The 25,437-nt window shown below is 53.9% G+C and overlaps 2 protein-coding genes across 7 annotated transcripts in view; one reads left to right on the forward strand and one right to left on the reverse strand.

Annotated features, from left to right (window-relative positions):
- The window catches only part of PDZD7 (PDZ domain containing 7), a 17,967-nt gene extending 4,597 nt beyond the window's left edge, over window positions 1–13,370 (reverse strand). For 2 of the 5 annotated variants that reach the window (XM_031461618.2, XM_031461621.2), the window contains exons 1-11: window positions 13,235–13,370; window positions 11,857–12,244; window positions 8,700–8,840; window positions 8,236–8,410; window positions 7,523–7,699; window positions 7,121–7,268; window positions 5,884–5,944; window positions 5,079–5,486; window positions 4,383–4,580; window positions 2,764–2,814; window positions 1,990–2,165 (exon numbers count right to left, since the gene is read on the reverse strand). In XM_031461618.2, the coding sequence (XP_031317478.2) occupies window positions 1,990–2,165; window positions 2,764–2,814; window positions 4,383–4,580; window positions 5,079–5,486; window positions 5,884–5,944; window positions 7,121–7,268; window positions 7,523–7,699; window positions 8,236–8,410; window positions 8,700–8,840; window positions 11,857–12,079 (1,758 nt within the window). In that variant the 5' untranslated portion in view covers window positions 12,080–12,244; window positions 13,235–13,370. Of the gene's footprint in view, window positions 1–1,989; window positions 2,166–2,763; window positions 2,815–2,849; window positions 3,218–4,382; window positions 4,581–5,078; window positions 5,487–5,883; window positions 5,945–7,120; window positions 7,269–7,522; window positions 7,700–8,235; window positions 8,411–8,699; window positions 8,841–11,856; window positions 12,245–13,234 lie in introns of those variants that run through there. The other 3 variants (XM_031461619.2, XM_064488340.1, XM_031461622.2) reach the window with 3 other exon arrangements.
- Window positions 13,371–13,519: 149 nt separating this feature from the next.
- SFXN3 (sideroflexin 3) lies at window positions 13,520–21,370 on the forward strand. 2 transcript variants are annotated; one of them, XM_064488345.1, is made up of 12 exons: window positions 13,520–13,537; window positions 14,218–14,279; window positions 15,631–15,794; window positions 16,451–16,625; window positions 16,923–17,017; window positions 17,381–17,456; window positions 17,619–17,704; window positions 17,914–18,041; window positions 18,239–18,288; window positions 19,138–19,187; window positions 19,665–19,712; window positions 19,981–21,370. In XM_064488345.1, exons 3-12 carry the CDS (start codon window positions 15,634–15,636, stop codon window positions 20,075–20,077), a joined length of 966 nt encoding a protein of 321 aa, XP_064344415.1. In that variant the 5' UTR covers window positions 13,520–13,537; window positions 14,218–14,279; window positions 15,631–15,633; the 3' UTR covers window positions 20,078–21,370. The 2 variants fall into 2 exon arrangements, with proteins under 2 accessions (XP_064344415.1, XP_064344414.1); XM_064488344.1 differs by lacking the exons at window positions 13,520–13,537; window positions 14,218–14,279 and adding an exon at window positions 14,315–14,392.
- The last annotated feature ends 4,067 nt before the right edge of the window (window positions 21,371–25,437 follow it).

Here is a 25,437-nt window from a genome sequence, read left to right on the forward strand (position 1 = left end):
AGGTCTTGTTCTGGGCAGAGGGGGCAAAACAACAAAAAGCCACATGGCCCAATAAACTACAAACCACTGGTGACAGGGCAAAGGGAGTCTCAGAGAAGGGTGAGAAGATCACAGTAGGCTTCATGGCGTTGGTGGCATTTACACTAACTCTTGAGGATAAATGCAGGGAACAGCATGAAAGCTGAAAGGAAAGTGCTCCAAGGGTGATGTGGAATATCAGGTCATTAGAAGTTTAACTTGACTATGGGGTACATGAAAGGCCTCCATGTAGGCTGTGCGGGCTGTGGCTACAACGTGCGTAGTGCCCCTACAGTTGTGTGATTCGTAATCTCTATAAACCTAGGCTATATGTTACACCAGGGGAAGATGATGATGTGATGTGGTGACCATGGAAAAGCAGAGGTTAGTTGGTTGGGGAGTCAAAGCAGGGAGGGCCTTGAACACGAGGATAAGCATAAGAGGCAGCAAAGGGGGCTTGGAGAGTGACCAGAAGAGTGGTTTATAATGCCTGGTCTGGCAGCTGTGGGGAGATGGCTCAGAAAGAGAGGGGAGGCCTGGGGTTCAGGGCCACACATCCAAGTCACTAGGGGAGCTTTACTAATCTTTCCAGCCAGGGTCCACCCTTAGGATCTGATCTCTTGGTGTGGGTGGGGCTTGGGTCAGGTTTGGGTGGTATGCTGTGGGGCATGGCTTGGGCAGGGTGGGAGGAGCAGAAGGATGAGAGAAAAGGAGCTGGCCAGAGGAACAGATGCAGAGCCCCACCTAGTGGCTAGATCCCAGAGTCGCAGGTTCATGGAGGCTGGTACACACTGCCCCACTTAGCACTCAGAGCTGGGCATGACACTTAACTGAGTTTAGCCTAAAGGCCTTTAGCGGCCCCTCAGCATGCACCCCCATATGCAGCTTTGCTGTGAACCAGGTCTTGGTAAAAGGATGCAAGAATTACTACGCCTCAGTCTCCAGGTTACACACACACAGATACAACCATACAGTTAAAGCAACACAAACCCAAGTACCCCATGGATATACAAATGAACATGTCACACAAACACAACTGCACCCTGTCCAAGGTGAGGGAGTGGGGGAACCACAAACGATTTCCTGAAACTTTTCCTCTTGTCCTTATACACAGGCTCACTTGTGCACTGACGCACATGCATCACAGGGAATTCATCTTAGGATACCTTCCAGGGGATTCTTGAAACAGAGGGATAGGAGAGGGCCTTCCAGTCCTCCTGGAGGGGGTGACCTATGCCTCCTGAAGCCTCCTGAAAATTCAGGCTGCAAAAAATGCCTTCAGATCTATCCTCTACCCAACACTGAGGCCCTCTGCTTCTGTCTGAAGTGGAAGGGAACAGCAAATAACAGTGAAGGTGTTAGGGGAGGCCTGGAGTGTGTGGGGTGACAAAAGATTACTTACTTGGGGAATGGAAGAGGGGGCCTGGCATGAGGCCGGGCCTGTTGGCTGACCCAGGATTGTTATGTGCTCTTTGGGTTTTAGAGGGCACATACCAATCCTGGCATGGACTTAGGGAAGGCTGGGGTTTAGAAGAGACCAGGGCAGGTGACTGCAGGGACTCACATCCCAGACTCATTACTTGTCTGGCTCTTTCTCTCCTCAGTTTAAATATCACCTCCTCAGGGAGGTCCTCCCAGACCACACCAACTAATTTGTGTCTCTTGGGTTATCTTCTCATGTTCCTTTTCTCCACAGCACTTCACATGACTTGTCACTATGGGTGTTTAGGTTCTAGTTGCTGTCTCTCTCTCCTTCCTGGCTGTGAGCTCAGTGTGTGTGTGTGTGCGCGCATGTGCGCACGTGCTCGCATGAGCAAGTGTGGATGTGACCAGGGTGACTTCTGCTTTTACTGACAACTGGCCTCACAGCGTTGAGCCCAGATACTGGTCAGCAGATAGTGGCCTGAATGAATGAGGGACTGGGTGACTGAGTGACCATGTGCCCGGGCTGGGGGTAGGCTGGAGGCTCACCCGGGAACAGTGGCGGGTGACCGCCAGCACCTCGTCGTCAGTAAGCAGCCTTCGGGCCAGGTCCTGAATCAGAGGCCGGCGGCTCTCCCAGGCTTGTACCCGCTCATCCACACTGGGAAGCTGGCTAGAGGGGCTCCCAGACCTGGCAGAAAGCAGGGCCTGGCCCCTCTCCCGGTCTGCAGGGCAGGAGCAAAGAGGTATGATGAAGGAGCCAGGAGCCATCAAGAGAGGAGGCTGTGGCTCCTCTCAGTGGAGCCAGACCCCCAGGTGCCCCTGATGGAACCCCAGCCTAGTCCAGATGCTCCCCACCATGGCATCCCACCGCAATCTGCCCATGATTGGAGTGCCAATCCAGGTCCCCCAGCCCCCAAACACAGACCCCTATCCCAGTCTGTTCCTTAATGGAGTCCTCGCCCATCGCCCCCTTGGCAGGCTCTGAGCATGCACCTGTCATACTAGTCTCTTCCCCACTGGAGTTCTAGTAAGGCTCTGTCCCTCATCACCCTCATCACCCCAAAATCTGTCTTTAGGAGTCCCAACTCAAGCTCCCAGTCCTCAAAAATGAACCCCAATATCTGCCTGCTTACCCTATCTTTCCTAGTAAGCTTAGTCCAATCTTTCAGGTGCCCCCATTATGTACCTCCCCATCTGTCTGATTCCTCATGCTTGGCCCCAGCTGAATTTAGCTCAAAGCCCCTTAGCTACTACCCCCAATGTGGAGCCCATCTGCAGCTCTACTGTAGGCCCTCTACAGGCCTTGGTAGAGGGACTTACCGCGTCTCAGTCTCCAGGTGACAAACTTCTGCACAGGTCCCACTCCCCCTGCTATGAAGAAGAAAGAGGTTCAGCTGCAGGCCCTGGTCCCCAGTCTGAAAATAGGGGTTAGGGGGCTCAGGACTGGCTGGATCACTGGCTGGAATGAAGGTGATGAGACTGGGAAGCACAAGGCGAGGATATTGAGGAGGGTCTTGAAGGCCAAGCTCAGGCCAGAGACTTGGCTCATAGGCAATGGGGGGTCAGTGAAAGTTTTGGATAAAGAGAGGGTGCAGTCTTGCTCTGCTTATGGAGGTTCATTTAGGAGCAAATAAAAGAGGGAAGAACCCCAAGGGCAAATCTTGGGGGAGCACATACCTTCCGGGGACAAAGGGAAAAAGAGGAACCTTTGAAGGAGAGAGAGGAGTAGCCAGAGAGGTGGGAGGAGAACCAGAAGAGAGCAGGGCCCTGGGGTCTGTGGAAAGAGAGATGAGTTTAGGGAGGGGGCTGGCCGGTCCTGATTTGAAGGGATTTTCTCTGATGGGACTGTCACCTTGAGACCTCTGGGAGGGGCAAGGCCCAGCTCATCCTCTGGTTGTTTTTGTCTACCCAGCATTCACTCACCCTTCTGGAAACAGCACCCTGATTTCACCTGGGGACACCCCCGCCCCAATTCTCAGTCCCTGTACTCTAGGGTGGATATGTGATCTAAGCTGGCTGATAAAAGAACTCTCTTTCCCACATCACAAGTGATGTGTTGTGCACATGATCCCAGCTGGGCCAATGAGAGCTTGAGACTTTAGCTGAAACTATTAAAAGAGACACACCTTCCCCTGGGTTGCTAAGCAACAGTGGTCTTCTTATCTCTAAGTGGCAAAGCCAGTAATAATGAAGACAATCCAGGGAAAAGAGGAACCAAAAGATGAAGGGGGCAGATGTCTGATGAGATTATTTAAATCTTTAGACCCAGCTTAAATCAGTACCTGAGCCAAGAAGTGCCTTTTAAAGCTAGTTTGAGTTGAATTTCTGTCCCAGGTAACCCCAGGAGTCTCATCTCATCCCACTTTTGGTCCAGTCTCTGAACCTCACCAGACTGATGAGAGGCTCTCTGTAAGGGTCCTTAGGAAGGCCTCAACATGAGTGAAGCCTGCCTAGGCCCTTCTGCCTGAGTCCTAATCTAGAAATGGCTTTGCTCAAGATGGTTCTAGAACTGGGTGGGGCCTGTGGGGAGCTCTGGCCAGGGAGGGTGAAGCCAAATGCTCTAGGAAAGGAGTGCCCTGCCTCCCCTCAGCACCAAGAGCACAGGGATCTGACCCAAGGTTATTTTCATCTGTGCTGTGACTCATCAGTTTTCCCCTCTGTAAAATGGGAAGATAAGGTAGTATAACAAGGACCACTACATTTTCTGAGCACCTTCTTTGTGTCAAATAATGTACTAAGTGATTAACATACATTAGCTCACTTATTCTTCATTATTCCTAAAGAAGTAGGTATTACTACTCCCATTTTACTCATGAGGCTTGCAGGCTGAAGTGATGGCTCACAGCTAGTAAAAGGCAGTGTGGGATTTAAGCTCAGAGCTGCTGGATGCAAAGTGGATTTTCCCTCTGTCCTCCGGGTCTGACTGGTCCAGGGCTTACCTTTCTCCAGGTCCAGGCGGGGGCGGGGCTTAGTGGGGCTCCCGCTGTCCAGCGTCCAGGCCTCTCTGCGCCCATCCCCTGACAGGTGCCCCTGCCACCCTCCTTTGAAGAAGAGGTTCATCAGGGTCTTGGAGCGCTGCAGGGCCCCCTTATCCCCAGGGGACCCCGACTTCTCCTTCCTCCGTTGCTTCTTCTCCTCTGCAGACACAAGGGAGCACCCGGGGGGGCTGGAGGGGTGGGCAAAAGGGAAGGACGAGGGGCAGGGGTGTGGGGACAGGCAGAGAGAAAGCAGAGAGAAGGGAGCATAGGGGGCACCCAGGATCTGCAGCCGAGTGGGGAGTTAGGGATGAGGATGGGGGGCCACGTTCCTCTTCCAACTTTCCACCCCTTCCTGCCCCAGCTACAAGCTCTGCAAGGAGTATGTGTGTAGACAGGCCTGGGAACTCCAGGATGGAGGGTCTGCGTTAGGGGCTGATTTGGGGCCCAGAGCTGACTGGAGCTGGGACTGGGATGGAGGGTAGGTTTGGGTCTCAGGACTAGTTTAAAATGGAACCCAGTGCAGGGTCTGACTGTATTCTGGGGTTGGGGCTGGAGCAAAGCCTGGAGCAAAGGAAGGTTTGGGCCCAGGACAGGGTGCAAGACAGGTTTTGGACCTGGAGCTTTGGAGATAGCAGCAGCCACCCGTCCCCCACGTACCCCACAAGGTCAGGTGGCTCTGTGAGCGTGTGATGGGGGGCCGGGGTCGGCTGAGGGCCAGTAGCAGAGCAGTTTTGGGGGACTCAGAGTGTGCAGAGTTCAGGCGGCGGGTAGGCAGGGGGCCGTCAGAGCGGATGGCTGTGTCCCTGAGGATGACTGTGGGCCGCACGCTGCACCAGGTCTCCACACGGCCCCCCACGTCGGGCTCGGTCTGCATGGCTGTGTCTGCCCGCCCCCAGCCTGGACCCTGGCTGCCTGGCCCCTCAGGCCCCAGGCAGACATCCATGCGGTCCAAGGGCAGGGAGCCTGAGCCCTCGGCAGAGCTGTAGGGGGCACTGGAGGCGAATGAGGAGACGCTGGAGCTGCTCTCAGAGGCGGGGGACAGCTGCTGCAGCACCCCGTTGTTCACTGCAGGCAGTGGGGAAGGCAGGGGCATCTCAGGAGTATGGCTGGGTTGCTTTGGAGCCCTGCCAGGGTTGCAGACTACCCATGGGCTTGGAAGGAGGGGAGCATTGGGCAGCAGCAATGTTGGAATCACAAGGTCTAGGGAACCAGTTGCTCAGCAGTCCTGCCACTGACTTGTTGAGAGACTTTAAGCAAGTCAGTTCTCATCCATTCAGCCCTGGGACTCCAGACCCCAGGAGAGCCTGGAATGGAACCTGCAACTTCTCAAGAGGGGAGCTCAGAAGTGGCTCTGGGCATGTGAAAGTCCCAAAGAGATCTTGGTGGCCCTGCCCACTTACTCTCCCAGCCCCACCCTGAGGCTTCAGCTCTTTCCCTCCAAACTTAGGGCCCAGCTACTTACGTCGATCCAGCCAACAGTACTCAGAAACCATCTCCTTGTAGGCAGGATACCGGCCAGTCTCCTGAGGAGGATGGGCACGGGAGGGCACAGGGGAGTGGGTGAGAAGGGAGGGTAAGAACGGTGGCATGATGGGACAGGAGTCAACTTTTCAACCCCATGACTCTCCTCTGAGTTCATCAGGGTCTAGCCACATGGGCTGCTTCCTTTCTGAACGTACCAAGTTCCTCTACACTTCAGGGCCTTTGCACTTGTTCCTTCTGCTTGGATTCTCTTCCTTCATCTCATGACCAGCCCCTTCTCCCTCTTAAGGTAGAACTTCCTCAGAGCTAAAAGGTCCTGAAACCTGAGCTAAAAGGGCCTTCCCAAATTACCCCACCTCCCCCTCTATTAATTTCCTTATAGCAGTTGTCACAATCTGCATGCATCTAGTTGGTCTTTTTCCCTCCAGTAGCAGAGACCTTGTCTGTCTTGTTCACTGTCATAGCTCCAGTACCTGGCATAGTGGCCGTTATGTAGTAGGTACTCAAAAATATTGAATGAATGAATGGGAGCAGAGTGGGAGAGAGAAGGAGTGCTTGGGATAATTTGAGAGAAAGGAAAGGGAGAAATGGGATGTGGGAGAGGCTGGGGATATGGCGAGGAGGCACTGAAGGGTGAGATGGATGAAGACTTAGGAGGGAGAAGAGTGGGCCAGAGGCCAGATTTGGGCCCTAGGGAAGAGTGAGACATCACCAACTCTGGGAGCCAGGGTGAGAAGGACCCAATCCTTAGGCAAGTGTGAGACCCACATGAATAATGAATCCAGGCGCCTCCACTGAAATCCAATCTCTGGCTCCAGCCCAGCTCTCCCTGCCCTGTGCCCTGAGGATGCCCACCACCCAGGTCCTGTCCAAAGCCACAGCTTTCAACCCACCCTTCTGAGTGGGACATTCTTTCAACCCTAGACCTCCACCACTCATATGAAGAGGCAATGGCCCGAGCATCTGGGGGGCAGGGCTGGAACCAGGTCTTACTACTGACCAGCTGAGTAATTGATTGTGATTACTGAGTTACGTTGCGTCTCTGAGCCTCAGTTTCTTCTTCTGTGAAATAGGGATGAGGACAATGCCTGCCCTACCTCTCACATGGCTGTAGAAAGTCGTAAGTTGCAGAGCCATGGGCAACATTAAGTTCTAGGGTGGTCTGGGAAGTCCTTCCTATAGTCTGCCTTCCCCCTGTCTCCCACAGTCCTGCCCACCTTGATGGTCAACATGATGTGTGTTTGGCCCTTCAGCACCTCTACGGCCTGGCTGTGGCTGATGTCGTCAAACCTGACACCATTGGCCGCCAGGACCTGGTCCCCCACCTTGATGCCGTTCTCCTCGGCCAGTCCACCGTGATCCACCCTGGGGTCAGACAAGAGGCAGTCTGATAGGTCACCTGGCCTGCCCTCCCTCACCCCATTCCAGACTCTTCACCTGGATATGGGGATGCCCAGTCAAACTCCTTGACTCTCCTCCTGGTGACCCCAGCCTCTCTGTCCACATCCCACTGCTGACCTAGGTCATGCGGACATGTCTTTGGCCAGAACTCACTTGCTGACCCATCCCCAGGTCCCAGCCCAGCCCGACCCATTTTCATACTCTGCCCCAGTCCTCACTTGGACACATAGATGCCCAGGCCAAACTCCTTGCCCCCACGGATGTTGAAGCCCAGGCAGAAGTCGTCAGAGGTCGTGTAGAGGTGGATGATGCGCTGCACACCATCCTCTGAGCTGCTGTTGGACAGTGTTGAGCTGCACTTTTCCACGACCAGCCGTCGATTGACCACATCCACCCTGGACAACAGCACAGGGCTCTCAGCCTGGGCCACCATCCACTGCCACCCACCCGTCTCCTCCCAGGAGCCAAGACAACAGGTGGGGCTGCCTTTGGGGACACTTAGGCCTGAGATCTTCAGTGGGACATAGATTTCATCAAATTAGGGAAACCATGCAGATCTCCTTTTATTGAGCAGCTCCAACTGCCAGGCCCCATTTGGAATCCTCCCCGAGCCCCTGGGGAGAGGCAGGCACTGTACGATCCCCAGGTTCATCGCTGCAGCAGCAGCACAGGGGAAGGGCCACTGGGGTCTAGGATAGCAGGGTGTTGGGAGGAGGGCTAGGGGAAAGACACGGCCCTTTCTCATTTCAGGGTCAGACCTTGGGACTCCTGTGTTTCCAGTGCCAGGGGCTGGGGAAACGGAAGCCATAATAGCCAGGCCCTGGGCTGAGACCTGTGCCCTTGGCCTCTCCCTCCACGGCTCGGGGTGGTGGTGCTGGGGTGGGGAGCAGGGGGTGGGGAGCAGGGTGAGGGGGAGCCTAGGCCTGCTTACCACGTGGTCTTCTCCTTGGAGAATTTGATGCCCGGCACACGGCCCATGCGCCTCACCATCATATGCAGGCGGCTGCTGCCCGTCAGCACCTTCACGGCACTGCCCATCGTGGTGCTCTCCAGGCTCAGTCCGTTCACCTCTGTGATCTTGTCCCCTACACACAGGCCAGCCCGCTCTGCATCAGAGGAGGGAGGTGTCTGACGTGGGAGAAGTCCCCCAGTTTGAGGCTGAGCCTCCCCCATCAGACGGGGCTCCCTGAGGTGAAACTTCTTCCATGAGATTGGGATTCTCAGGTAGGGTCTGAATATTCTCCATCAGACTAGGGACCTTCTATCACCCCATTAGATCAGGCCGTCCAAAGCTGAGGGTCCTTTCCTCCCACCCCTGACAACAGCATCTCTGCACTCCACCGAGCTAGGGGTCACATCCTGAGCCAGAACCTCACCCCTGGGGGCCCTGCTCACCTGCACTGCTCCCCTCCTCCACTTTGCTGACGAAGATGCCCAGGCCGTGCTCAGAGCCTCCCCGCACACTGAACCCCAGCCTCCCGGCTGGACTCTTCTCCACTCGGACTGCGTGGATGATGTCGCTTTCGTCACTGTTGGCTGTCGGGGTGGGGACATAGGCATAACTCCCCTGCCCATTCTGGGCTCAGAGGACCCCCGGGCTCCTCAATCTGGGGCCTGCAAAGGCTGGGTTGCTGAGCACGGGCACCCAGGACCCTAAATGAGTGGGGAGGCAGGTAGCTTCTGAGTCCTTTCTGAGTGATTTTGAGCCCATAGCCAGCTGATTCTATCCGCACAGGTCTCAGGACCTTCTCAGCCCAGCCAAGGAATCTTTTGCTCTCCCGCCCTCCAGCCTTCTTTCTCCTCAGTCCCTCCCTGGGGCCTCCCTAGGGCCCTGGGCCAGAGAGATGTCAAATCTGGGGTTTTGAGCCTAGGAGCTTGGGGTCTCTGAGGATGGAACCGTCTCTACCTCCACTGCTGTAGCCCGGCCACCAGACATCCCTTTAGGCACTCAGCAGCCTCTTCACTATCTTCCACTCCTGCCTCCTTTAATCCACTCTCTACACAGAGTCAGCTTTCATACTAGATCATGCCTTTCCTACGGTTAAAAACTTCAGTGCCTGTCCCTGCTTCTAGAAGGAACTCCACATTCCTACCATGCCCAGTAAGGGCCCTCCCTGGGCTTCCCTCTGCCCGCCTCTCTACAGTCACCTCTGGTCGGCCTCCCCGGCCTCATGACCTCCCTCCTGTTCCTCTCACAGGTCAGCCCTTACAGTGTTCCCTCTGCTTGCGATGCTCTTGCCCAGACCGCGCCTGTTCCCAGTTCCTCCTGGCTCAGACACCGCTTCTCAGAGAAGCCTTCCTAGACAACCCTACATAAGAGTCTCTTCCCCCTCCTTCCAGATCGTCTCTGTTAGACAGTTCTCAAAGCGAGCTCTCCAGACCAGCAGCATCGGGAGCACCTAGAAACTTATTAAAAATGTGAATTTGGGGGTTTTACTGCAGACCCATTAAATCAGACACTCTGGGTGTAGGGCCCAGCAATCTGTCTTTTGACAGGCAATTCTGATGTATTCTGAAGTCTGAGGACCACTACTCTATCATATCATCCAAATTAGTACCCTCAAGATTCTTGCCATCCTTTCTCATTAGTTGTTTATTTGTGTATTATTTATTCTCTCTCTCCTTTCACCAGACTGTAAGCTCAATCACGGTAGGGAGTTAGTCATTCTTTTCCACAGATGTATCCCCAGTGTGTTGCACGGTGCTTGATATTTGCTAAGTCTTTTTACAATAAATGAAATAATAAGCAGAATAATGAATAAATGAGTGAGCTGGGAGAGTGAGGAGAGATGGCTGGTTGGGATTAAAGATAATGCCGCTTCTCTGGGATCCACTGAGTCTGAGGAGCTGGTGGGAATTTTTGTGGGCGATGAGCAGTGTCCCGCTTCCCACTGTGTCTCCGTTATCAGTTACTTTAGGCCTCTGGAATGGTCTAAACAACAACATGGGGAAGGGGCTCCAGGCTGTGGTGAGTTGGGAGATGTTTGTGCTCAGGCAGAGGGGACAGTTCTAAGCTCAGAGGCTCCCAGCCCAGACAGGCTAGGGGCCAGCTGATCAGAGCAACGCCCCAGTCCTTCCATTGCTAGGGAATGCTACTCCCTGGCTGCTCTGGGGCACTGAGGGAGGCAGGGGGAGAGAGCACTCAGGAACTTCTGGAAGAGGATCTTTAGAGGGACAGTACAGAGCCCCTGCATCATAACTGTAGCTGGGCGTGGTGTAAGTGGGTGCGTGAGGGGGAGGTATGGCCTAGTTCTTTTAATACAATGGGATTTACAAGGGCAGTGCTGCAGTGCCCCAGCCCTCCCTGTCTCCTAGCTTTTAGTCTGGGAATTTCTGCTCCATGACCAGAATGGCAATGGTGACTGTCAGAAGCACCCTGTTGCTCACCTGAGGGTGAGGCCAAATGTGGTGGAAGATGGGGGTGAGCGTGCTGGGCCACTGGGGCAGGAAAGCCTGCTCCCTGACCAACAGGCTCCACCCCTGCCCTGGGGCCTGGGTAGGGGAACAGAGGTACCCAGCTGGGTCAGAGGGGAGGAGCAGGGTGTGAAAAGTTCAATCTGGGATCCAGCCAGGGGAGCTCTGCTGGCTGAGACAGAGGAGGGGAGCTGGAGATATTTATCTGGCCTGCCTGCAGAAAGCCCAGGCTGAGGCGGCCCCCACTCCCTGCTGGCATTCAAGGTCCTGCCTTGATCACCAGCTTTTTGTCGCCTCACATCTGTCACTGCAGCCAGGTTGTCACCATGCTCCACGCTTTCCACTTTAAACCTTTGTCTGTGATCTATCCACCCCACCACCAGCTGCTTTTATTGCTCTGTCTCTAAGCCCTGCTACACTGTAAATTTCTGGAAGGTGAAAATTGAGCCTTATTTCTCTGTAGGTCCCCCCACAGGACCTAACGAGGGCTGGTATAGAATAGGTGTGAAATGAAAGGTCATTAAGCAACTATATAAGATTAGGTGTCTCCCTACTCCAGAGCCCAGACCTGAGGCTTCCTCCCGACCCTCGACCCTCTTCTCCTTCTCTTTGGAACATCTTCCACTCTACTTCTCTTTCCATCCTCTGCTCCTGAAGTCTAATTCTCTCTACCCAGCTGGGCACTGACTCCTCACAGCCCAGCACAGAGCTGGGTACACAATGGGCTGGTTGATGAAGAATGTCCTTCTCCATTCTGCCCTAACCCCCAAACCCCCCAAAGTCACACACAAATGGGTTTGGAGAAAGGAAGAGTCCGTCGGAGGGAGGGCCCATTTCAATGCCTCCTCTTGCTCACTTGAGGGCCAGCATACCACACACCCCTTCCCTGCCTCCAGGCCAGGATATCCCACCTCTGACCTCTCCACAATCCTGGACCCTAAAGGACTGGCCTGAAGATGAGAGAAGAGAAGATGAGGGAGAGTCTAGGGATTACCAGAGGCCATCTCCTCCCACATCCCGAAGACTCGCATCTCTTGAGCTCCCTCACCCATATTGGCTCTGCCTCCTCCTCCTTAGTGCTGGCTGTCCCCTACCCCCATCCGCAGTCCCCAGCCCAGTGGCGGGGCCCCGCCCTCACCTTCGATGGGGGAGTTGATGAGGATGACGCGGCCCATGGGCGATGAGGCTCGAATTCCGTGGCGGGGCCCATTCAGCAGCCGCTGTTGCTTCCTCAGCAGGTATCGCGTTGCCGAGCCCGACTCGCTGCCCAGGTGGCCTCGGGAGGAGAGGGAGCTCAGAGAGCCGGAGCTCAGGTCTCCGAGTCCCAGTGGGTCGAAGCCTACTGCGAAACCATGCGCCATGGTGGCTAGACTGGGGCGGCGCCCTATAGGTCCAGAAGGAACCTGCTATCCCTTGAGAGGAGGGCCCCGCATGCCCCCAGCTCCATCAGCATTCTGTGCAGACAGGGTTCTCAGGGACCGGGAGCCCCCCACCTCCGCTGCTTCTCAGGGGTGTGTGCTCCAGACCTGCGCAGGGAGAGCAGGCATTGGGGAACGGGTGTGAATGCTGCCCCTGCTGCCCCCCAGAACTTCCACCCTTCCCTCTGGTTTGAGCAGTCTGCCTCCCATGCCTTGGCCCCTCTCCACTCCTACCCCAGGCCAGAGAACTGCCCAGTTCAGGCACCATCATGGACTTTTGGAGCCATTTATACAAGCAGGCAGGTGGGAACCTCTCTTTCATCCCTAGTTAGTTTCTGCTGTCAGCTGAGTCATCTACTCCGGTAGGTCCCCAGTCTTCAGTAGAGGTTGACAGAGTGGAGATGGGATTATTTCATGTCCTAGGGCTTCAAGCAGTGTGACACAAATTTGGGCCAGGACAGTTCACTGTACCACCTCTCCTGTGTCTGTGGGTAGAAGGCCAGCCCCAGGGGTTCAGGCCTCGAGGGGACTCAGAACCTGAGACAGCTGCGGCCAAGGGCCTCAAAGATTCCCTGGCCCCCAGAGATCCCCAGGTCCCAGGCTGCCCTCCTCTTCGTTCCCTCTCCCCTTCCGTCTAAAGAGGTGTGTGAACCTCTTCCAGCCTTGGGGGAAGGACCTGCCGGCGAGAGCTCCACAACATCCGACGAAAAACCTGGACCAAGACCCCAAGAGCAGCTCCAGGACCCAGAACGCAGCACCCTACCCCCGGCTCTGTCCTCCTGGGTCCCCTCACCTGCTCGCGTGTCCGGCCGCCGCCGGTATCGCCAGCGCGCGGGCGCGAGCAACAGTCGCAGCAAGGGGATCCCCGCCCACGCCCCCACGGAGGCTGCAGGAATGGGGCTGGCCTGCGCAGCCCGGGCTCCCATTGGCTGGGAGGGCTGCCAGTTACTCCCCTACCACCTCCTTTGGGTGCCTGGGACAGGCGTTCGTAACCTGGGCTGGGGCCGCTGAGCTCTACCAGATCCAATTCGAGTTCCGATGTCCCAACCCGCCCCGCGAACTTAGGGCTTGGGTCTCAGCTCGCCCCTCTCCCGTTACCGGTTCAGTGCAGGGGATCCCGAAAAAGCGTCTTCTCCAGGCCTCCAGGGCTCATGGAATCGCCAGTCCTCTACGGTCACCTCTGAGGCCTCAGTGAGGGAATGCCACCTGGGCAGAGCAGGAAGAGCGCCCACGGTGTGCAGGAGCGTGGGCTGGCGCCTGGGTGTGCGGCACGCATGCTCTGTATGGTGACTGAGTGAGTTGGGGCGGGGCGGGGAGGAGGCTAAGCGGGGCTTTCTTCACATGCATCCTCTCATGTCAGAAAGTGTCTCTCTGGCCAATCAGTTCTGGGACCGACACAAGGTAGGCAGCTGGTCTCAGGACACTAGGAGGAGGAAGAGTCTTTTTGATCCACTTATTTGATGCAGACAGAGATACCTTGAGCCTTCTGCCCCTTCACATTCAGGGCAGGGACTGGGGCTAGAGTCTGTGATGCAGGAGTAGGGATTGGGGGCGTAAGGGAACTGGGGACTCAGTGGAGCTAGAGGTTACAGAGAGGGGTAAGGAAGGGACTGGGGGTGGGGAGGAATGGGCTGGGGACACAGAAGGGCAAAATCAGATTGTGAAGGGGTGCAAATGCCGAGGTGCCGCGAGAGAAGCTTGGGGGAACCGGGGTAAGGAACCCAGGGGACCAAGTAGGCAGAAGCCACTGCCAAGGCAGCCATCAAGTAAACAAGTAACCCGAGTCCCTCAGTGCGCACCATCAGAGGATGGCCCCTCCACGCCGCCTGTCTTAGCCCAGATCGCTGCAAGCCTTCGCCTTGGGTACCTAGATTCCTTGCGGCAGATGCCCTGTGCCTCCCGAGGCCAGCCAAGGGACTGCAAGCAAATGGGGCAGCACCCGCGGCCCCTCCCCTCCTCACTCCCTCTGCAGACGCGGCTTGAACTGATCCTAAGCCTGGATTGGCTCTGAGGCAGAGTAGGGCCAGGTCTCCGTGGCCCGGGCTAGGGGCGTCGCCCCTAATAACACCCATCGCCCCTAGGTTCTGCCAATCCCTGGCCACGTCAGGCGGATGCACGGAGGGAGCCCCCGCCCCTAAAGCTGGTGAGCGTCAAGCGTGACGTTACGCGTGATGGGTGTGAGGGCGGGGGCGACTCGCGGAGAGGAAGGCGGGTCTGAGAGCTGCAGAGGCTGGGAGCCCGGTAGCCCAGGAAAGCGTGAGTGCTCGTTGTGCCAGGCGGGGTTGGGAGTCTGGGGAGTAGGGGGTTGAGGGCTGCGAGTCGGAGAAGGATGCTGCCTTTGAAGTGTGCTCCCTGTCCTGTGGGATTCAGTATCCGCTGCTTTAGGGAGGTCCATGGGGCACGAGGGAAGGTTGGTTGGGGAGGGAAGGCCAGGGTGGGGCTCTGTGTGGTCACAACTTCAAGTGTCTACAGCTAATGTGTGTGTGTGTGTGTGTGTGTGCGTGCAAGTAACTGTCTTTGTGTGCCAGTGTATGCAGGGTGTGTCCACCCCGTTTGTATGTATGTGTAGGGCATGTATAATGATGTCTTTGTGTGTGGGTATGTGAATGTGAGTGTGTGGAGAGAGAGGAGGGTGTGTCTGCCTGTGAGGGAGGAAGTGTGGTTGGAGAGGATTAGTCATTCTGTAGGATTTTGCCCAACATGGCCAGATGGCTGCTTCAGGCTTTCTCTCTGTGCTGAGTGGAGGGGTCATTTACTGAAGCCTGCTCCTTGAGAGGCAAGTGGCTCAGGAATAGGTGGATGGGTGTCTTTGCCAGCCCTTCCCAGCTGGAGAACAAGGAGAGCCTTGGACCATTCAGTGTGGGTTGAGGAATATGGGTCTGGAGAGGGGACTTGTGCCCACAAGCACACCTGGCTGGCTGGCATCAGCATCCCCTGTTTGAATAAATCTGGAATAAATAAGCCCTGGAGTGGTCAACGAGCCTTTGGTCTCCTCCAATCAGGGCCTGGAGTGTAGGATGGCCTATGCCATCTTCCCAAACAGCCTTGAGGGTTTGTATGTAGGTCTTAGGGCAGCTGGGGCCTAAAGCTGGCATGAACATAGATGTGTAATGCATATAATCAGTGTTTTTATGCATCAGAGCACACGAGTAGCTGTATGGGATTAGTTGCTTCTCATGCATCAACCACACACGTGTAAATGCTCATTCGTGAAAAGCTGCATCAGGCCAGAGGGCAAGGATGTCTATTTCCCTGGCTCTGTTTTCCCCTGTCCCCTCCTCCAGTGGCTGCAGGTCCCTGGGCGGGGACATTACCTAGAAAACAGCTCCTCCTCTCCCCCCACCCCTTGCTTACCTATCTGGAGTCACCTTGAGCTCTAGAAGGGATTGGCAATAATAGGCCCAGGGACCAGGGTAGGGCCACTAAAGTCTCCCCCATGTGGAGCCTTTGGATCCCCTACTTGGAGTCCTCTTACTCTGGTCCCTGCCCTGCAGGAAATGGGTGAGTTGCCCTTAGATATCAATATCCAGGAACCTCGGTGGGACCAAAGCACTTTCCTGGGCAGAGCCCGGCACTTCTTCACTGTGACTGATCCCCGAAATCTTCTGCTTTCTGGGGCACAGCTGGAAGCTTCCCGGAACATCGTGCAGAACTACAGGTGACTGCGGACCCCATCTGCCCCAGGGTCTCATTCCTTACCATTAATACAGTACTTTTGCACCTGTTTCCCCTCACTTGAGTGTGACCCTGTTCCACTCCTCCACCCCCTAACTGTCTGGCCCTGTCTGTTGGAACCACAGACAACTGGGGCACAGAACTGTATCCCAGGGGATTTCAGGCTGTTTGGGTTGAGGAGTTGGTGTTGATATTTATGGGTAGGGGGCTGTTCTGTGCTTCACAAACACTCTATAGGAATCTGTCCCACTGCTGGGCCACCCTCTGCAAGGACAGAGAGGCTCAAAGTTGGGTCCCAAGGAGGTGGGAGGGCAGCCCCCTTGTCTCCAGGAGGAAAAACCCTTGCAACACCTCTAGCCATTTTTGATCGATTGGAAACAACCACTACCCATGACTTAGTGTTTTGGCAGAAATAGAAGGGCATCTCTCTCCCTGTGGCTTGAAGGGAAACAAACTCGCCTCCCAACTTTCTGGGAAGATTTGCTTCTTCCCCAGAGACAAGGAGCTCTTTTATCCTGAGATTGGAGGCCAACGTGCTTGGTCCTCTGCCCAGACTTACCCTGAGCTGGGTGGGCAGGGCGTGGGAGGGGCGGATCTGCCTCCTAGAATTGCCTGTCTGCTCCTTGCCAACCTCTGCAGGGCCGGCGTGGTGACGCCAGGGCTCACCGAGGACCAGCTGTGGAGGGCCAAGTATGTGTACGACTCTGCCTTCCATCCGGACACAGGGGAGAAGGTGGTCCTGATTGGCCGCATGTCAGCCCAGGTGCCCATGAACATGACCATCACTGGCTGCATGCTCACCTTCTACAGGCAGGTCCTATCCTGTGTATCTCCTCCCTGGGTGCTCTGTCCAAGCTAGAGCGTAACTTGATGACTGGGCACTTCCTCTTTGGGCCAGTGGGTGGGTGAGAGCTTGTGTTAGAATCCCTTCCATTCTTCAGGACTCAGCTCCAGAGACAATGGATGTGTTTGTGTAGGGAAGGTCATGCAGGGGTCACCAGAGCAAGTTCTAAGATCATCAACAGGGCCCGTCCTGAGGGTTTGGGGATAATCTTTGGGGCTTTATTACTGGGGAGGGACACGATAGAAGTGTCTTTGTTCCCTCAGGAAGACCCCAACCGTGGTGTTCTGGCAGTGGGTGAATCAGTCCTTCAATGCCATCGTTAACTACTCCAATCGCAGTGGTGATGCTCCCATCACTGTTGGGTGAGAGCTCATTCCCAGGAACTTCTCTCCCTTCCCTCCTTTGCTCTCCCCTATTAGCTCCTGTTCCCCGAGGGCCAGGCAGCCCATGGCTCAGTGCTCTCCTCTCAGCCCGTCCCCCTCACTTTCCTGGCCTGGCTGAGGGCATGGGGTCTTTGTATGTGTGCTTTGGGGGGACCCACTTCTCTTCCAGGGGAGGGACTGGGGCTTCCAGACAAGACTGCACTGGAGCAGAGGAGACGTTCCCCTGCCATGAGGCCATCCTCCCATGCCTCATACATTGAAGAGTTGGCATGTCCCTGAAGGAAAGAACCACATGCTGGACTATTCACCTTTCCCCTTGTGTCCTGGCTCTTCCTCCCACAGGCAGCTGGGAACAGCTTATGTGAGTGCCACCACCGGGGCTGTGGCCACGGCCCTGGGACTCAAATCCCTCACCAAGGTAAATGCCTTCCCATTCCACTGCCCCCAACTCACCCTTTATCTGCTTCCTTCTTCCCTGTTGCTCCTCCATCGCAACCTACAGGCTCTCCATATATCTCCTCAGAGTTCCTCACCACCCCATGGCCCTTAGGGCCACTAAATGACATCTCTCCTCCCCCAGCACCTGCCCCCACTGGTTGGCAGATTTGTACCCTTTGCAGCTGTGGCAGCTGCCAACTGCATTAACATCCCCCTGATGAGGCAGAGGTGAGTTGCCCCGGCTCCTGGCGTGTGCACACTCAGTGAGCATGTAGGCCTCCCAGCCAGCCACGTGAGCTGCTAGGCCATGTCTCAGACTGATGCTGGGATCCTGGGGTGGGAGAACCAGCCTTTGAATCTAGGCTGTCTGAGGGGACCCCAGGGACTAGCTGCCTGTGAAGGCATTGCAGGTGTGATCTGACAACCACCCTTCTCAGGGAGCTGCAGGTGGGCATCCCGGTGACCAATGAAGAGGGTCAGAGGCTTGGCCACTCGGTGTCTGCAGCCAAGCAAGGAATCTTCCAGGTGGTGATATCAAGGATCTGCATGGCGATTCCTGCCATGGGTGAGGCAGGGGTGGCTTGGTGGGGCACAGGAGGCTCTAAGAGAAGGGAGTGTCATTGTCTGGGGGTTTTGAGAACTCTGGGAGCTAGAAGACTCTGGGGGAGAGTGGGAAGAGCTGGGAAAAGGGATCCCCTCTTCTTTAGGGTCCTGACTTTCTCTCCAGTGACTCCCTCCCTCCCTGCTCTGCTCTCCCCTCAGCCATTCCCCCCGTGATCATGGACACCCTGGAGAAGAAAGACTTCCTGAAGGTAGGTCTCTCACCTCTCATGTCCTGGAAGTGGTGGTGACTGAGGGCAGAAGTGACCAGTCCCTAACTCCCTCTCCAGCCTGACCTAAGTCTAAGGCTTCCTACATGTTTGCCCCACCCCCTCCACCTTCATTCATTCAGCAAGAATGAATTGGGCTGAAATGAAGGAACACTGAGGGTGCAGAAGATGAGGGAAGGAAAGAAAAGGTTTCTGTCCTGAAGGAAGTTGGTGTCACTCCAGAAGCCTCTGACCAGGCTGATAGGGATGGACTGTTACAGTCATGCTTGGTATCATGCTCATGCCTTGCCTGCAAACAACATTCACACACACACACAGGCTCACACATGCATGACAGGACAGATAGTAAGGCATAGGAATCCAGGCTTTGGCTCATTCATTGAATCATTTATTTGCAAATGTTTGTTGAGTACCAACCGTGAACCTTAGAGGAACAGAATGGTGGTCTCTGTGGCTAAAGTTAATTGAGAAGGGGGTGCAGAGCAGGAGATGTGTTTGGAAAGGGCCAGATTCATGCACTGTGATGGGAGGGAGGAAGTAGAGGGCTAGAGGGGGCTTCTGGAAGAAAGCAGCTTCTGGAGGAAGTGTGGGAAGCAATTCTGAGGTGAGAATGGGTGGTGGGACACTCAGGAGGGTGTCTGTAAACAGGCCTGACTGGAGTGGAGGGTGGTGATTTTGAGGTCCCAACCCTGTTGTGGGATTGGGAGAAAGAATAGGGCCATGTATGAGGCTCAAAGGCAAGGCTGTTGGGATAGAGCCCTGGTAGGTGAATGTGTAGAGGTGAGGGGGGCACGGGACACACACTATTCCAATGTCTCTGTCTCCCCACAGCGCCGCCCCTGGTTGGGGGCTCCCCTGCAAGTGGGACTGGTGGGCTTCTGGTAAGTACACAGGGAGTTGGTTAGCTAGGGTGTGTGGGAGTGTCCTTTCCACGGTGGTTGTGGGTGGGTAATATTGCTTTTAAGTTGTTTATATACACCATTCATTCATACTTGCAGCTGGTAGGGGTTATGGACACGTGTTGGGCATACTGTATATGTTGGGGTGATCTTGGTCCTTGAAGATCAAGAATTTAGTCGAAGGGATTCTAGTCTTCCTTCTCCATGGAAACCATGGAAATATACCTTTTGGGACTATGCTGGAGTTGCCTGCACATTTAATTACTGATTATGTCACTGGCTGTGGAGCTCTGGGTCACTGTTCTGGAGGCTCTTTCCTCAGTCAGAACCTAATGTCAGCGTTGGCTTTAATCAGTCTCCACCCCTAGGGGCTGTCTCCAGAGGTGGGGTGGGGTGCAGGGAGGGAACACCCTTAGATCAGAGCTTCACAAACCTTTCCAACACTCTTCTCTCCCCCAGCCTGGTATTTGCCACCCCCCTGTGCTGTGCCCTCTTCCCCCAGAAAAGGTAAGTGCTGCCCCCTGGCTTGGCTGGGGGCTCCAGACAGGTTTCCCCATCTCAGGAAGCAGCTAATCTTAGGTTCCTCCAGTGAGTTCCCAGAGGAGGCCTGGCAGACGCTTAACTTAATCTGGTGGTGGGGGAATGACAGTGATCCAGGACTTCTGGCAGTCAAAGAAGAAGACTCTGTGGCCTGGGAGGAGTGGTGGTGATCCCTTAGCCTGAGGTGGAGGTGGCTCAGGGGGACACTCAGCCTGCCTGCGCTGTTCTGTTGCAGCTCCATACGTGTGAGCAGGCTGGAGCCAGAGCTGAGAGCTCAGATCCGTGAGCAGAACCCCAGCATCGAAGTGGTTTATTACAACAAGGGGCTTTGAGGGAGGGCTAGCCCCTGGCCCCCTCCCTAACCTCCTTGGGCTGCTGCTTCAGTGGAGCCTTGCCGTCCCTGCCACTTGCCTATCTGAGTGATACTGGGCAGGGGGCTTGGTGGGGGAGTAGCCGTTGAGATCAGCAACCTGTTAGGCTAGGAGAGGTGACCCCATAAGCCTTTTCTCTCCTCTGATTTCAAAGAGCAGGGTCACATAATCCACATAATCCCTTTTCTCCCACACTAGTGTGTCTATGGATGTACATATGCAGTATGAGTGTGTACATGATGTCCTGGGATGTCCTCATGTCTGGCTTCCCTTCTTGGCCTCTTGCCACCTGCCAGCCAGCTAGGCTACAGGACTTTCTTGCCCAAACAGTTCCACCAGCCAACTCATTTCTGATGAGTTCTTGCCCCTTCTGGATACAGGAGGAGCCTCAGGATTTCAGGACAGAGACAGGGATACTAGTAGGCCAAACTGGGCTGAATCCTTCAGCTGTCTGCTTCCTGGGTTCTGAAGCTGACGCAGGAACTGGGCTGGCAGAGGAGGACACGTCAGGATAAGGAAGGCAGGGGGCTTATCTCTTCCTGGAATAGGCCATTTCCTCCCCTCTTCTCTACTAGAACAAAGGAGTGTCAGTATCCTGTACTGCTCTTGACATCTTCCTGACTCCCCAACACTGCAGTGTGGGCATCTTTAAGCACAATCCTGGGAGTTCTTGGTCCACTCTGATGTCATAATCTCAGATCGAAGCCTACAATCCCAACCCCCTCCCCCAATCAAACAGCCATGAAGGCAGAGTAAGCATTCCCCTTTAAAAGCCCCACTGCACCCTCTTACAGAGGGACACAGCTGTGGGAATGGTGCTTAAACTCCACAGGTATCTGAGTGGGTGTAACTAGGACACCCTCAAGGGCAACTAAGCTCTGAGTGTAGTCTTAAGCAGGGGATTTTTTTGTTCCATTGACCTTGTTAGACATTCAGCAGAATCCTGACCTTGGCTACTTCTGTTTCTTGAGGCTTGACCCTGTTCCTCCCCCTACCCCCATCTCCAAGAGGAGGAAGGGCCCAGGCATCAGCGGCTGGTCCAAAGGGGAGGTGGGCTTGATGATGAATATGTGCTGGTCAACTTACAGAGTGTGGAGTTGGACCTTGACTCTAACTCCTGTGACTTCTGGCCGAAGTAGTGGGGTGAAGGCCCTAGTGGGATCCCCTAAGAGCACTTTCTTGCCCCTCAACCAACCGCCACCAGTAATAAACGCTATGGTGCCATTGTTACTCAATAAAATAAAAACCTGTCTACTTCTTGATCTTCGCTTGATTCCACTGCACTTGGGTGCCCAGAAGAGCCTCCTGCCTGCGGCCTTCCCTTCTCTCCCCAGTGAAATCCAGGGCTTAGTCTCTTCCCTCCCCTTCTGTAGGGAGCCTCATTACCCAGCAGAGGGCGCGCTGAGATTAGAAAATCAGCACCCCAGTATTAAAGTAGAGGGGATGCCTGCATCTTATATTCTCTCAGCAGCTGGAGCCCTGACTTCGTTTACATCTTCGTTAGGGGGGCTGATCACATGCCTACAAACCAACTCAGGCTTTGAGCTTCTTGGTTCCCTCACGCATCTGGCATGGGGTGGTAGCCTCTGGGAAAGGAAGGCGAGAGGGCTAAGCACTGCCCAGCTCTTATCAGAGAAGTTGTTAGGGTGCCAGCACACCTCTGCACCCCTCCACACCCTCACTGATGATGCAATACTGGAACAAGCCTGGTGGGGACCATTGCTAGTTAACACCTCTTCCCCCATCCCAGGGCCCTCCACCCCCTCCCTGCTTAGGAACCCCCTTTTTTCTGGGAAAAAAGAGGTCCAAAGTTCATGCCTGTGTAACCAGTCAGAATGGCCGTCATTCAAAAATCCACAAATGACAAATGCTGGAGAGGCTGTGGAGAAAGGGGAACCCTCCTACACTGCTGGTGGGAATGCAGTTTGGTGCAGCCACTATGGAAAACAGTTTGGAGATTCCTCAAAAGACTAGGAATAGACTTACCATATGACCCAGGGATCCCACTCCTGGGCTTGTATCCAGAAGGAAATCTACTTCAGGATGACACCTGCACCCCAATGTTCATAGCAGCACTATTTACAATAGCCAAAACATGGAAACAGCCTAAATGTCCATCAACAGGTGACTGGTTAAAGAAGATGTGGTATATTTATACAATGGAATACTACTCAGCCATAAAAACCGACAACATAATGCCATTTGCAGCAACATGGATGCTCCTGGAGAATGTCATTCTAAGTGAAGTAAGCCAGAAAGAGAAAGAAAAATACCATATGAGATCGCTCATATGTGGAATCTAAAAAACAAAAACAAAAACAAACAAACAAACAAAAACAAAGCGTAAATAAAGGACAGAAATAGACTCACAGACAGAGAATACAGACTTGTGGTTACCAGGGGGGTGGAGGGTGGGAAGGGATAGACTGGGATTTCAAAATTGTAGAATAGACTACACTGTATAGCACAGGGAAATATACACAAAATGTTATGATAACTCACAGAGAAAAAAATGTGACAATGAGTGTATATGTCCATGAATAACTGAAAAATTGTGCTGAACACTGGAATTTGACACAACATTGTAAAATGATTATAAATCAATAAAAAATGTTTAAAAAAAAGTACCAAAAAAAGATACTTCTCAGGATGTACAGGATAGAAAACTACAAAAACAATCTTAAAACAATTAACAAAGTGGCAAAAAGTACATACCTATGAGTAATTCCTTTAACTATAAATGGACTGCACAGGGAAATGTATTCAATATGTTGTAGTAGCTTATGGTGAAAAAGAATATGAAAATGAATATATGTATATTCATGTAAAAAAAAAAAAGTTCACGCCTGTGTATAGCTGGTGAGAGCTACTATTAAACAGTGTAAGGTTGCCTCTCTCACCCTAAGTCTTGGCTTTGGAAGGTTCAAAAAAATAAACATGGATGAATCTATAATAAAATCCATTCCCTACTCCCTGTAGGAAATAGCCCTCATCTCCCTTTTTTCAGCCCAAAGGTCTCACACTGGGAGAGAAATCTTTAGGGCTGAATGGTCCTACAGCAGCCTGAGTGAACTTGCTATCTTGGCCTGGGCTCACTTGCTCCTCTTGGGAAGTAGAAGTTCACCTGTATGGGCCACTGCTAGTGGGGGTGACACAGCTACTGCTCACTGAGCCCTTCTGTGTGGAGTCAGGCTAAGTGAAGCCAAGTGCTTTAAGTCCATTATTTCTTTTGATCTCCACAACCACCCTTGTGAAGCCAAACATGTTTGGTCCATTCTTAGTAAGCACACAGGCTTAAAGATGTTAAGAAAGTTGCCAACAGCTGCACAACTACAAGGTGGTGGAGCCAGTATTGAAGCCAAATTGTGTGACTCTGAAGCCACTGTGTTAGGCTTCTTCCTCACCTGCCAGCTGCCTGCCAGACTTGAGGTCATTTTCGTAGTCCCTTTAACACTCCAAGGTATCTCCTCCCTGGGCCCAGTTTGTTTACAGGCCAGCAAAGCTGACAACATACAAGTATACACAGACCTTTTACTGAAGCCACTGAGGAGTTTCCAAGTTTGAGGGTTTTATAGCTGAAGGCACATAAGCAAACATTCCTATTCTCAATTAAATATGAGATGACATTTAGATAACCAGTTTCAATTCCATCCTGTTCTGTCAGTAGGACCAGTGCCTTAGGAGAAGCACCAAGCCCACTTGAGCCCCGGGTCAATTCTTGAAGCCTCTTTTCTGCAGTTACATCTTTGGCCTTTGGCAATCTCCTTAGAAAGAGGCCTTGCACTTTTACTGGAAAATCTACGTAAAATAAACCCACTTGGGGAATGAGGTACAGGAATCTGTAAAACAAAATCATTAGGATCATTTTATAACAAAATCTCTGCAGATAACACAAACTATATCAGAAATAAGATTGGCCAGGGCACCAGTGGGTAGAAGGAATGCTGTTTCTAGCCATCTTTCCTTCCTAATTCCACACCAGCTTCTCAAAGCAAAAAAAAAAAAAATTAGCTTTAGGCCAACTTCACAAATTATCTAGGGATAAATCCTAGCCAGATACATTTTCCAAACTGCTTCCACATGCTTGGCATTTTCCTTGGAAGTCAGCATTTGGGCAGATGTAGCACTTTTCTCACTGGAAAGTAATTTGCCCCACTCTTGGGCCTCTTCTCTTCCTCCCAGTGCTCAGACTCCAGAAACCTTCTCTGGGAACCTGTATCTGCATACTTGGCCTTCCTCGCCTTCCCTGGCCTCATCTGCTCCAGGGCCCCACCCTGTTCATTATAAGAAAAACTACAATCCTCCTCTCCTGGCCCACGTTCTAAGGAAGAAAATGTCTTGGGTCTGGAGCCCTGACTTAGCCTGGCCGTAGGGAGGCGACCTTCCCTCTTACTAGGGCTAATGAGGCTGGCATCTTACAGACAGGTAGTTTGGGCCAGCTTTAGCTCCGGTCCTGTGGACTCATACCCATCAGACTAGCCTAGTCCAGCCTAGGCCGGTGTCCTAGGAGTTGGAGCCAAGCCCCATTTTCTCCCAGTCAAGTTTGTCCCTTTCAAGTCAGCCCCAATCCAGGGCCTGTCAGTCATGGGTAAGCCACGCCCCTCGCCGGAGAGAGAGCCAATGAGAGGCAGAGTCCCGCCCCTGAAGTGGCCTCTGTCTGTCAGTTCGGCTGGCTCCGCCTCCTTCCCGTTTCCCGGGTAACGGCTTTAGAGAATGCAGTTCATATCCCCTACCTGAGCCTGGAACATATGTCACAGATCCGCTTCCCTAGTGACCTCAGTCCTTGACCGTTAAATCCGCCAAATCCCCTCCTTACTTTTCAGTTTCTAAACCCAAGGGCGCTCCAGTGCCCTCCCTTTGATTCTCTATCCAGAAATATGCGAGGTTTTCCAGGAATCACGCGAGGCCCCTCCTGGGTCCCAAGGCCGGATTTTTCTCAGCGGCTTCCGAGACTGGTGGCCCTACCTCATGCGCCTTCCGCGGTCTCCCCGTCCTTCCGCCCTTGCCTCCCACAATTCAGTGAACTCTGCTTAAGTGTGGCTCAGTGCCCGGCACTGGGTAGAAATGGGCTGTTGGGCGAACAGAGTGCATTCCCATCTGCAGGCATACAGCCTCTGCTCGGCAGGCATCAAGGCACCTCTCTCGGTCCCCTCCGCCAGTCTCCTCGCACGTCGCAGTGATCTCAGGTCCTGATACCAAGCAACCTTTTGCTAGGAATTGTGGAGGAATCTTGACCCAGTTAGACCATCCCCCCAAAGAGCTTCTGGAGCTGCTCTCTTCTCTTATACACACATCTTTTTCTTCACTGGCAGCCTCACCTT

The sequence above is a fragment of the Camelus dromedarius genome, chromosome 8 (genome assembly GCF_036321535.1).
Source record: "Camelus dromedarius isolate mCamDro1 chromosome 8, mCamDro1.pat, whole genome shotgun sequence".
Lineage (NCBI taxonomy): Eukaryota > Metazoa > Chordata > Mammalia > Artiodactyla > Camelidae > Camelus > Camelus dromedarius.